The sequence below is a fragment of the Canis lupus genome, chromosome 20, assembly GCF_003254725.2.
Source record: "Canis lupus dingo isolate Sandy chromosome 20, ASM325472v2, whole genome shotgun sequence".
Classification (NCBI taxonomy): domain Eukaryota; kingdom Metazoa; phylum Chordata; class Mammalia; order Carnivora; family Canidae; genus Canis; species Canis lupus.
Genome location: NC_064262.1, coordinates 45,131,875 through 45,144,049, shown reverse-complemented (window position 1 = coordinate 45,144,049; position 12,175 = coordinate 45,131,875). Strand labels below are relative to the sequence as shown.

At 57.0% G+C, this 12,175-nt stretch overlaps 1 protein-coding gene and 1 long non-coding RNA gene across 21 annotated transcripts in view; one reads left to right on the top strand and one right to left on the bottom strand.

The window, feature by feature from the left end:
- The window catches only part of MAST3 (microtubule associated serine/threonine kinase 3), a 39,318-nt gene that overhangs the window by 3,149 nt on the left and 23,994 nt on the right, over positions 1 to 12,175 (top strand). For 9 of the 20 annotated variants that reach the window (XM_025458039.3, XM_049097458.1, XM_025458036.3 and 6 more), the window contains exons 2-3: positions 3,503 to 3,534; positions 6,144 to 6,233. In XM_025458039.3, the coding sequence (XP_025313824.1) occupies positions 3,503 to 3,534; positions 6,144 to 6,233 (122 nt within the window). Of the gene's footprint in view, positions 1 to 3,502; positions 3,535 to 5,678; positions 5,854 to 6,143; positions 6,234 to 11,292; positions 11,500 to 12,175 lie in introns of those variants that run through there. The other 11 variants (XM_049097459.1, XM_035702563.2, XM_049097463.1 and 8 more) reach the window with 7 other exon arrangements.
- LOC125753073 (uncharacterized) lies at positions 385 to 2,252 on the bottom strand. The gene is made up of 2 exons (XR_007404042.1): positions 2,097 to 2,252; positions 385 to 1,559 (listed from the first exon to the last, which is right to left on the bottom strand). It is a non-coding gene; the product is annotated as an uncharacterized LOC125753073 (long non-coding RNA).

Genomic DNA, 12,175 nt, shown 5'->3' with positions numbered 1-12,175 from the left:
CCTGTGGGTACCTGGTGGTGGGAGGGCCTTGGTTTGGGGCATTAACTATACAGTCCCCTAAATGGCCCAGGAGCTCCCCCAGCCAGTCAGGTGGCAGCCTGCTGGTCAGAGCCAATCAGATACTCTGGAGGCTGACTTGCCAAAGGTCTAAGAGTCAATTCATAAAAACCTGAGGAAAGGTGGGGGGAAGGGGGGGGTTCCTGTCAGTTACTGACTGATGGGGCAGGCAATAGCCGGTGGGAATGCTGGCCAACCTGCTTGTGGCAATGTAAGACGCTGGGAGGTGGTCAACAGGACCTGGTCTGGCCCTCCCACCACCAGTTTGCATTCTATCAAGGGAAGAGCTGGCAACTGGGCCTTACTGGTTTGGGTTAAGCTCAGTCTTTTTTTTTTTTTTTTTTTCATTTATTTATTCATGAGGGACAGAGAGAGAGGCAGAGACATAGGCAGAGCCACTCAGGTGCCCCTGGCAGGCCCTCAACCACTGAGCTGCCCAGACGTCCCTAAGCTCAGTCTTCCATGCAGCGCTTGCAGGTGCCAGTTAAAGTGAGCTGTTATTGCTACAACTACTATTCTTCTTATTATTTTTTAAGATTTTATTTATTTATTCATGAGAGATGCAGAGAGAGAGAGGCACAGACACAGGCAGAGGGAGAAGCAGGCTCCGTGCAGGGAGCCTGACACAGGACTTGATCCCAGGTCTCCGGGATCATACCATGGGCTGAAGGTGGTGTTAAACCACTGAGCCATCCGGGCTGCCCTATTCTTATTATTTTATCATTATTTTTATCATCTACCACCTGGACCCTTGCTTCACAAAGGGCAGAATTTTAAAACACCAGATCCCCAAATCCAGGGGCAGTAGAGGTGGCCAGGGCTTGTAACTGAACTTTGTCTCTGCTGCTGCTGAAGAGGTTCCCCGGAAGGTCCATCTTGCCTCCTTGTAGCGCAGTTCCACTTATTCTGCTCCTCCCCAAAGCCCTCAGGCGGGTGCTATGTGGTCCCTGCTGACTTTTCTCCCTTCACTGCAGCTGCCAACTTCCCCCAGGGCTTGGTGCCAACTGGGCTGAGTCCCACTTCCACCCTATAGATTCTCACTAGCCGGGGGAGGGGGAGGCAGGAAGTCTCTTGTCGTTCCCCACCCCCCTGCTGCCTGCTCCAGCCTCTTCTCTCCCTCTGGGTCCCCCCTAATGCCTCCAGTATGGAGGTGTCCACGCCCTGCTCTGTCTTCTCCAGATTGGGGGTTCCTCAGGATGGAGCTGAGGCTTCTGGCTGGGAGGCAGCTCGCCCAGCCCAGCCAAGAACAGAAGAGGATGCCGTAAATATTATCTTTAAAGGGCAATTCCAAGGGATCGGGCCCCCACCTACCCCAGTCTACGCAGGAGTCACTCCTTGGGGAACAGCCTGCAAAGAGGGGGCTGAGGGCGGAAGCAGATGGCTCTGGGAGCAGAGGGTCCGGGGGCGGTGCCGGGAGAGTTCCATGTGGTCCTAGCTTTCCATCCAGCCTTTGCCGAGAGCTGCCGACCTTCCCTCGCTTCTCTCTGCCACTTCACATCTTTCTGTATTTTGGAAGCAAATTAAAATTTGTGGTTCCACTGGTGGTTATTATTAACCTCACAAAATCATTGTCTTGGCTCTGATTTGTTGAAGCCTCTCCGCCGGTGCCAGGTCCTTAGCTTGCTACTTGATTCCTCCCGGGACCCTGTGTCACCGGGAGGCTTCCCAGATGAAGAAACTGAGGCACAGAAGTGCGAGATTGCTTGGCACGGGTCACACAGCTCAGATGAGGGGGAGCTTGACTGGGAACCCAGGACTGCCTGGGGCTTTGGAAGGAGATGGCTGGGGTGGGAGGAGGGGTTGCAGCAAGTAGCCCTGGGGTCAGATGCCAGCTCCTCACTGTCTTCACAGGTTAGAGAGGGGAAAGCTGACATATGATCTCAAAACAATTGGAGGGGGCAGAAGGAGGCCTTAATGGTCGTGGTGGCTCCTGGGACTATAATGATCAATTGCCCTGAATGACAGGGAGCTTTCGATCCCCAGAAGCATTCATTCAGGGAGACAGAAACATCTCAGATGGCAGGTCAGCCTCTTCCCACCTTGAACAGCTCGGTTTTGTTTTGTGGGTTCAAAGTAGCTGGGGTCAGGCCTCTGAGTGACACCTCAATCCCCCAGACCTGCCCTTTCCCCTGTTGGGGGACCCAGCCAACCTCTCCCAGCCCCGTCCTGCGCAGGGCAGCTTCCGGCCCCCTTGAATTGGCTGCGGAGGTTGATGACGTCAATCGTTGCCATGGTGAACGCCCCGCTCTGGATGTGGGCAGCCCAGAGCCCACCTAGGTAAAAATAGTCATGTGTCCTCGACTGGAAGGCCCTGGTGTGTGTGTGTTGGGGGGGGGGGGGGAGGAGGGATGTCCAGAGACCTGGATTCCCCACCCTCTCTCTACCAAGAGACATGGGCAGCTGGCTACCCTCTGTGCCTCAGTTTCCCTGCCTGTAAAATGACTCCTGCTCCTGGTCTGTTGTAGGTGGCTCAGTAAATGTAAAATCTATCAGATATTATGGTAGTCTGCCCAGGCCCTTGGTGAGCTCAACAACAACACCACAACACACAACAGCAACAGTAATACTGACTGCTCCTTATTACCCTGGACCCTCCTGATGTGACCTCCACATTAGAGATGGGAAAATCAAAGCACAGATAGTACAAGTTATTTGGCTCGAGGTCTCACAGCCAGGAAGGAACAGCTAATAAATAGATCTGGACCCAGGTCTGAGTATCCCCAGGTTCTAAACTTGTACTACATGGCCTTTGGGGAATTTAAGGACCTTCTTGGGTGAGCCACATTTGAGGATGGACTCTGGGGTCACTGTGGACCCCAAGTGCTGGACTTTTTGCCCTGGTGAGGACACCCAGGGTTGGTGCAGATCAGCTTGTTGAGCTCTAAAAGGGTCTTCAGTAGGGAGTCACAGATCAGGGCCCCCACTCCCCAGTGGTTCCCAAGATGCAAATCTGCATAGGCTTTGCCAGGTGAAGGAGAGGGGGGACTGCTTTCAAATCTGGGAGGGGGCAGGGTGAGGATGAGTCAAGAATCTCTCTTTTCTCAACAGATTGTTAGTATGTAACAACTATTGATATACTTCTTTATAAATATAACTAATTTGTTATTTAAAATAATGAAGCTATTTTTAGGTACAAGTAGGGTATGAGCTGGGCAGGGAGGTGATTGGGAGTCTGAGAGGGCTTCCAGGAGGAAGGGATGCCTGAGCTGAGGGGATGATGTATAATTAACTAACCAGAGGGGAGGGAAGGCCGTCCTGGCAGATGACAGAGCCAGTGCAAAGGCTCTGAGGCAGGGCACGCACGGCCCAGTGTGTTGGGCAGCAGAAAGGAGGCATTGTCCAGACCTGGTGACCAAGGGGCCAACTGGGGAGTGACCTGAGTGGAGGGCCAGGGATGTGAAGGGCTTGTCTCCTTGGGAATGACCCCTGTTTCCTCTCATTTCAGAAGGAGCTGAGCCTGCCACGCCGGGGACGTGGGTGAGTTCATCTAAGGCCAGTGGGCTGGGCTGGGCCCTGTGGTCCTGGGCACAGATTTTTCAGCAGCAGCTTCCAAATTGTGAATTTAATAGTTATAACAAAGTTTCTCACCTTGATCCTTTCCCCTTGTTGTTTGCAAAATGCTTCAGAAGTGCTTCACTTGGCTCTCACGAACTGGGAGGCCCGTGCCAATTTGCAGCTGAGACAGAAGTGCAGTTGGGTTGCCGCACTGGCACAAGGGCATCTGGCCTGGAAAAGGGAAAATCAGCTAGCATCTAAAGTCCAAACTGTAGAGTTACAGCCAAGTATTTTGGAACCAGCTTGCATGCCCCGCCATGATGGGGAACTCACTCTCAGGGAACACAGGTAGAAAAGTGTATCTCTTAGGGTCACTGTAGCATTTTTCTGGAGGCTGGCAATTTTTAAAAAGATGTTATCTATTTATTTGAGGGGGGGAGGACAAGCAGGGGAGAGGGGTAGAGGGAGAAACAGACTCCCCACTGTTCAGGGAACCCAATGCAGGACTCGATCTCAGGACCCTAGAATCACAACCTGAGCCAATGTGAGATGCCTAACCGACTGAGACACCCAGGGGCCTTAGGTTGTCATTTTTGGATCCCCAAAGCTCGCAGAACATTTTGGTCAGTGCCTTTGCCAGTTTACAGTTGAGAAACCAAAGCCCAGGACAGGGAGGGGTGCGCCTTGTGCCGATGCCCCGGAACTGTGTGAGTGTAGACACTCTTTGGGGGCTGTGTCAGCCTGAGGGGTGAGAATTCTCTTGACCTGCAGTGGTTTCACTTAACAAACTTATTTTTGAGTGCCTACTGCGTGGCGGGCCCTGTTCCAGGCACGGGAGACCCAGAGACAGGATCCAATGTTGGACCCTGCCCCTGAGCTCACACTGTCTTGGGGAGGGTGATGGCAAAGTGATATTATGCAGGGGGTGGAGGGGAATTAAACGGCTTTAGCCCTGAAGACATTGCTCCTCTTGGAGGAGGTGACATTTGAGCCTCGATCGGGGGAAAAAAAGGAAGAGGAAAGTGGGAACGTCCAAGGGGAATGTCATTCCAGCTAGAGAGAACAGCATGGGCCAAGGTCCTGGGGTGCAAACCAGCTTGGCATTGGAAGAACACCATGGAGACAGGGGTAGCTGGAGTGAAAAGAGCACAGGGGAGGTGGAGGGAGAGGAGATGGAGCAGGTCCTGGGGCTGGGGTGAGAGTTTGAAATGTGATGATGGGGATGGGTCAGACTGGCCCCCAAGCCCAGACCATCTGTTCCTGTTGAACTGGGGATAGTGCAGCTGCTGGGGAGGAGCCCGAGGGGCCCAGCAGGGGCAGGGCTCCAACACTGACCAGAAGGCGGGCACTGTCCCTGGCCTTTGCCCAGGCTGGGGGCAGGGTGGTGGACCGGAATCTGGCAGAACCTGGAGGGCAAAGTCCTGGGCTACGGGGGCAGGACGAGGACAGAGACTCTGCTACCTGCCGTGTTCGTGACTGGGTCCAAGTGGGGTGCCAAGGGGGCCATAGCCAGACACAAACAACCCGGACTCTTGGGATATGCGCTGGGCACAAGGGAGAGCAGGGCTGGGGGCGCCATGGGCGGTTGCGTAGGGACGGCTCTCGGGAGGGGGGCCCGTGGGACTCAGCTCGGATATGAGTGAGGGGGACGGGGGACGACGCTCCTGACAGAGCAAAGGCCTGGAGGCGTGGGCCGGGCCTCGGGTGTGCGCGGGGATGCTGGGACGGCGGCGAGGGGCCCCGGCCGCTGCGCTGCGCTGCTGGGGGTGGGGGAACCCGGGCAGGACGCGCTCAGATCCGGGGTGCGAGGGACCCCCCCGGGGGCGGGGCGAGGGCAGACACCGGGCCGCAGCCGGGAAGGGGCGGGGCCAGACGATGGAGCAATACTGCCCATCGAGGAGGCCGTGACCGCCCTTCCTTTCCGGCCGCGCACCAGAGGGCTCGAGACCCGGCAGCCTCGGCGTCGTCCTCCGGGAGGGGGTGACACCCGCGGCTCCAGCCTCCCGCGACCCGACTTTTCCTGCTGGGCTGGGCCTGCGCGCAGGTGCGGGGTTCGAGCCCCGCCCCGGGGCGGAGAGAGCCCGCCCCCCGCGCCCCCAGCGGCCCAGCCTCAGCGCCGCGTCGGTCGCGCCCGCCGGGCGTGCTGTCCCCACGTCCGCGTCTGTGGGTCTGTCCGATCGCGCCACGGTCGTGACTTGGGGGCCACCAAGGGGGCTTTGGCACCCGGCCGCGTAGACGCAGCCCCGGCCTCGGCATGAAGTCTCGAAGGGACAAGCTGCACATCCCGGCTCTGACCCTTGAGTGAGTGCTTGGGGGAGAAGTGGGGAGACAGGGTGGAGGGAAGAGAGACCGACGACCGCCCTTCCCCCGCGTCTCTGTTTAAGTCGCCCAGAGTCGCATCGCGCCGCCTCCGGGGAGCCCTCCGGGGTCATCTGTCAGGCCCCGCCCTCGCGGCCTGCTAGAGACCCAGAATTCCGGGCCTTGGGGCCCCTTCTCCCTAAGGGAACCTAAGTCCTGATACCTCTCCGGATTTGGCCACACGCAGCGGCCACCACCACCAGGTTCACCGTCCCCGGCCTCTTTCTTTGCAGTCTGTCTCCGAGCAGCCAGAGCCCATCTTTGCTGAGTCCCAGCAGCCCCTGCAGCCCCTGCAGCCCCTCTCTGGGCTTGCACCCCTGGAGGTAAGTGACAGCACATGGGGGCGGGGCTCGGACATTGCCCTGGCACCCTAGAGCCTCGGAAGCTGCCTAGACCCAGCCTCCTCCCTGAGGTACTGTGGGCTGGTGACATCACCTCTCTGGGCCTCAGTTTACCCCTCTGTTAAATGAAACTGCTATCCAGACTCAGGCCTTGATAGGGAAATTCCATTTTCAGCCATAGCCAACAGGTCCTCCCATCCCACAGGTGGCCAAGGTGAGGCCAGAACTTGAGCTATTGCCCAAGGACATCCCTGAGACAGGTGCTGGGTTCCCAGCCTGCTTTGGGCCCTCCCTACTGAATCAGCCTGGCATTCCAGGTTAGGACCTCAAGGACCCTCCCCACACCCACCTCAGCTGGCCAGAAAGCCCCTCCCACTGAATGTACAGACAGATGGACACACACCCACCCCATGGCTAAGAGTTCACTGTTATACCCCTGTGCCCTGAACTAGGCAAAGTGATGTAGGGAAGAATGAACCAGCTTGACTGAGGGCCAGCTCTGTACCAAACACCTTATTTCCTCCACAACCTCGGGAGGGAGGTGCCCTTCCTGGCCCCATTTCTCAGCTGGGAAAACCGAGGCTCAGAGAGGAGACACCAGTTCTCCTGGTTCAGTATGTCTGGGGACCAAACATCAGGGCCAGCTTGCCTGCCAGAGTCTGTTGAGGGTTTGAACCACCTCACCCCAGGTGACTGGCACCTCTCAGGGTCTTGTCCCCTACAGGGGGGACACAGGAGGGAATATCAGGGTTATCATGGACTCTTCGCACAGCTTGGGAAAACTGCAGGGACGGGGCAGATGTGAGTCAGTGATGCCTGGAATTAGAGGGCCCATCAATCATTTACACCTCAGTATGAATGAGCTGCTTAGATTCTTTCCACAGACCTTTAATGAGGAAAAGAGAGAACAATTTGGAGCCCACAGTGGGTGCTGATAACAGACGGTTCCTTCATTAAGTAGGCACCTACTGCAAGCCAGGTGCTAAGGGCATAGCTGTGAACAAGATTAACATAGCCCCTCCTTCATGGGGCTATCAGCTCTCAGGAGGTGGGCAATGAACGAGTGGACAGACAGGATGCATTCAGATGGTGGCCTCTTGGGGGTGTTTTAGTCAAGGCCTAGGCAGAGCTAGGAGAGAGTCACCAGACAATGGGAATTGCACTTGCAAAGATCCTGAGGCAGCACCAAGACTTTTAAAGTCTCTGTGGCTGCCTTGGGGGAAGAAAGTTCTGCTGGGGGCAGGTGACAGGAATGGAGGTAGCAGAGTCAGGGAGGTGGCTAGGACATCTGGATAGGAGCTGGTGGAGCCTGGACCAGGTCAGGGTGTCCAGTGGGAGACAGGGACTGCTGTACCCCTCATTTAGGGAAGGAAGAAACTCAGGACTTCAGAGTGTGTTGTCCATGGGCATCCTGAGAGACGGTCGGGCCAAGTCTGACACCGACCCCTTGGATTCTACCTCGGATGAGGACAGGATGAGGGGAGGGACCTGTTGGCAGCCGCTGAGCCAGTCTTACCAGGAGCAAATGGAGGCAGAGTTTAGGGCTCTGAGCAGAAAAGACTCCTCACCCACCACCAGAGGGCAGCAGAACCACATCACCTTGGGCCAGGCAAGGAAATGGGTCCCTAACTTCCCTGCCCCAAGCACCCTAGGAACAAGCCCACATTTGTTCCCTTCTCCTCCAGGGCCCTGTGAGTCTGGCCCCTGCAACCCCACACCTCCTCCCTGTCTGTCTCCCCATCTGGTTCACCCAACTCTAGCCATGGGCTTCCCGGGCTGCCAGAACATAAGCTGGTCCAGCCTCAGGGCCTTTGCATGTGCTGCCCCTCCACCCAGAGCTCCATTTCCTTCTTTCTTCATTTGTCAAGTCTCTATCAAGCCCTCAGATAGGAAGCTTTTCTGAACCACCCTATCAGGGCCTCCCAAGCCCCAATTATATCCATTACATCTGCCCATTTCCCTCATGGAGACTGCATCATGAGTGTGATTTCCATGTTTTCTTGTGTGATTATTGGGTTGCTTTTCTCACGCAGAGGTTTTGGGGCCCCTTGAGGGCCAGACCTGGATCTGTCCTCTATCCTAGGGCAGGGCCTGGTATACAGCAGATGCTCAGTTAATGCTTGTGGCGAAGTAGGTAGGAGGGCTCTGCTTGTGATGGTGGTGGTGGTGGTGGTGGTGGTGGGTGCGAGGTAATTGGGAGAATGTGGTGAATTTGGCCCTCTCCCACAAGGTCGCAACAAGAAGCATTGTCAGAAGTGTTCCCTCTGGGGCCTTGAATGGCAAGGACAGGAGGAATTTGCATTTTTATCTCCAGGGCACTAAGAACCACACAGCAGCATATGGGGCTGGGAGGGGTGCGCACAGTGTATGGGCAAGGGGGGAAGGGCTGGGTGGTCAGACCAAGGAAGGGATGGGGGTAGGGGTCTGTATGCTCACTAGTGCTTTGCCATTTACACAGTCACTAGCACAAGCAGAGGGAGGCAGATCCTGAGTCACAGACAGGGTTAGGATCTGAGCCCTAGGAGAGGGATTCACCCAGAAGTGTGGTTTTACTGTAAAGGCAACAAGGAGCCATGGAGGGTGTATGAGTCGGGGAGGGATGTGGTCTGGTGGGCAGTGGGCTGGTGCCAGAAATCAGTGGCTCAGTCACCCTTTCATGGGAGGCCTTTGCCATGGCCACAGGCACTCTGGATTGTCAGCTGCAGTCCTGTTGTGCAGAGGAGACCAAAACTGAGGCCAGATGGGCGTGGGAGAAGTGACTGCTGGGGATGCCAGAGCAGTGGGTGTAATGCGGGGCATGTAGGTGGTGCAGGGTGCAGCCACAGCTGGGATTGAGCTGGGTGCTTCCTTTACTGAATGTGCAGCAGTGTCCCTGGCACACATGGTGGGGAGGGTTCATGGGCACAGCATGTCAACATACGGTGACACGAGACCGTGACTCCATCCCTACTTGGGTCCCCAGACCTGAGGATCTTGCATTCCCCACATGCAGGAGGCTCTGTCCCTGGCATGTGACTCATACTGAACACCCTTAGGTCATAAGTGACCACTTCCATCCTCCCTTCCACATCTGGCCCCTTCCTTGGCAGGGCCCATCCATTGACCTCAAACATATTCAGAATCTACCCACTTTTCTTACCCTGGTCCAGGCTTCAGTGTCCCCCTCCCAGACCTTGTCATAGCCTCAACTAGCCTTCTGCCATCTGCACCCCTGCCCCTGACAGCTCTTGTTCCCCATGGCAGACGTGGTGGTGGTGGTGGTGGTGGTGTGTGTGGGGGGGGGGTGGGGGGTTGTTGACAAACAATTCAGATCACACCCTTCCCCTGCTCACACATTCTGCATGGCTTCCCACTGGTTCTGCTGTACAACTGCAGTCGTCTTGCAATGCATGAGGCTTATGTGGTAAGCCCTGCTGGCATCTTCCCCTCAGTCCTATCTCAGGACCTTTGCACAAGCTGTGCCCTCTGCCTGAAACACTGTGTTGCATGGCTGGCTCCTCTTCCTTCTCAATGTCTCAGCTGGCTATAGTGTCACCTCCTCAGAGAGGCCTTTGGGCTAAAGTCATCCATTGCCAGTGTTACCTCTGTCCCTTTCCTTTCTTGACTTCAGTGTTTGAAATTACCCTAATCATTTCATTGTTTCCTATTTACCCTCTGCCTCCCCAACTAGACTTGGGGCCTCTGAGGGCAGGGTCCTCACAATTCAGCAGAGGGTCAGGCACACAGCAGCTGTTCAATAAATGTTGAGTGAGTGAGTGACCAGAAATGGGTGTTTGAGACCCAGGCCTGGGGGACCTGGAAATGGAGAGCATTCTGGGATGACACACCCAGTAGATACCTGAGAGTGACACTGGCCATGAAGACAGGATGGGGAGTCTCTTGAGATACCCAAGAAGCAAAATTAGTGGCAAGAGGGTTGGGGAGAGTTAGGATTATATACCAGGCAGGGGCAACTCTCTTTGCCTTCTCTTCTCAGATGTGGGGTCTGGGCTTCAGTGTCAGGCCTAGGTTGGTTCCCAAAGTGTCATGTGGCCTGTGAGGGGGCTACTATTAGGGTGATACTATCTCTGTCTTCTGGGGCTGTCATGAGAGGAAGAAGCATTAATTCACTGCCGACTGTTCGAGACAGTCCTATTTCCATGGTGAACAAGTACTGTACTCCCAGCACTTTCTGTGCCTCCAATTCTATTCCATTTTCAGGAGGAGACATTTGTAGATGGAGAATCAGAGGCCTGGAAGTTAGCCTGATGCTAACATTTATCAAACATGTATCAGGCACGGTAGGTGCCACCTTACATCTAATTCCTGCAATCATCCTGTCAGCCCAGTTTCCCTTCCATTTTACAATTGAGAAGACAGGCCTGAGAAGTTAAATTAGGTGTCCCCTGAGTCCTGACTATACTCAGGCTGATGGCCTTTCCATCACAAAGGCAGACAGAGCCTGTCAGATGCCCCGACTCAGTTTGCTAAACATGCCCTTTCTGCCAGGCCATTTTGGGAGATGCTGGGACCCCCCAAGGAGTCCAAGAGAAGACAGAGCCAGACACGCAGGGAAAGGAAGGCTTCCCAGGAGAGGGGACGCTGGATTTTGCCAGGCAGGAAGGACATTCCGAGAAGTGGAGCCTGCGTGGGCGCGGTAGCATGAGCCAGCCCAGACAGTTGGATAGTTCTCAAGTGCCACACTCAGAAGGGGTCAGCTCGGGGGGAGAGAGGGAAAGGGGGACGCGCGAGCAGATTTACATTCTGAGGGAAGGGGGCCTGGTTCCACCGTCTAACCCTGCCAGGCGCCGGCGCCCCGCCCCCGCTGCTCGCGGCCCTGGCAACGCCCCGCCCCTCCGCCCGCGGCCCTGGCAACGCCCAGCCCACTAGCCTGCACGCGGGCCCGCCGGCTTCGCTTCCGCGTGCTCGCCCCGCCCCGGCCGGCCCCGCCCCCGCCAGGCCCCGCCCCCGCGCCCGTCTGGGCGGGGTTCCCGGCCGCGCTCTGGGGCGCGCGCTTCCTCCTCGCCCCCTACCCCCAGCCCCGCGGCGCGCACCCTCTGCCCCGCTCGGCGGGGCTCGCGGGGCCAATCCGGCCGCGGAGGTTAGCGCCCCGCCGCCGCCGGCTGCGCCCCCGCGCCTCCCGGGTCTCGGGCGGCGGCGGCGGCACAAAGAGAAGCAGCATGTCCGACCCCAGCTACTGGACGGCGGTGGCGGCGCCAGGCCACCGGAGCCGCCTTGCCAAGGGCGCGCTGCTGCAGCGCTCCAAGAGGTAGGGGCACCGTGCGGGCTAAGGAGCGGCGGCCGGCCAAGCAAACACGAGTTGCCAGAAGTATATCCCGGCGGCGTGGCGAGGGCCGCTGTGTGCGGCGGCAGGGGGAAGGGGGAGGACGCTTTGCGGTCAGGATAGTCGCTGGGGGCCCGGACCCCCTCCTTTCGCCCCTCGTTACCCGGAGTTGGCTGTCGGCCCGCCGGGTTCGCAGCTAGGGTGGTGACACGGGGCAGCAGGGGGTTGGGGCCGAATCAGGATTCGAACCTGGGTCTGTAGGCCTGGGCAGCCTTGGGGAGGATCTTCTTGGAAAAACTGAAGCTTGTCTGTCCCTGGGGCCCCCTCAGCGGAAATATTGTTTCAGAAGCAGATATTTGCTGCACGAGGCTAGCGTGCAGGTGGCGTGGCAGGAGCGGGTAAAATCGTGTGTTTACTGGGTTTAAGCCACAGCAAAGCCTGGTCTGTCTTGGACTCTGTTTCCCTTTCTGAAATGCAAAGGCTAAGTAAGGGCTGTGGACTTCACAGGACTTGGGTTCATACTCCAGCTCAGCCACTGCCTGGCTGTGTGACCTCAGGCAGTTCCTTAACCTCTCTGTTCTTGGGTGTTTCACTGGCACTGGGTTGGGGCATTCCTATAGGGGAGCGCAGGCAAAGGCTGTGCACTCACGGCAGCTGCTAA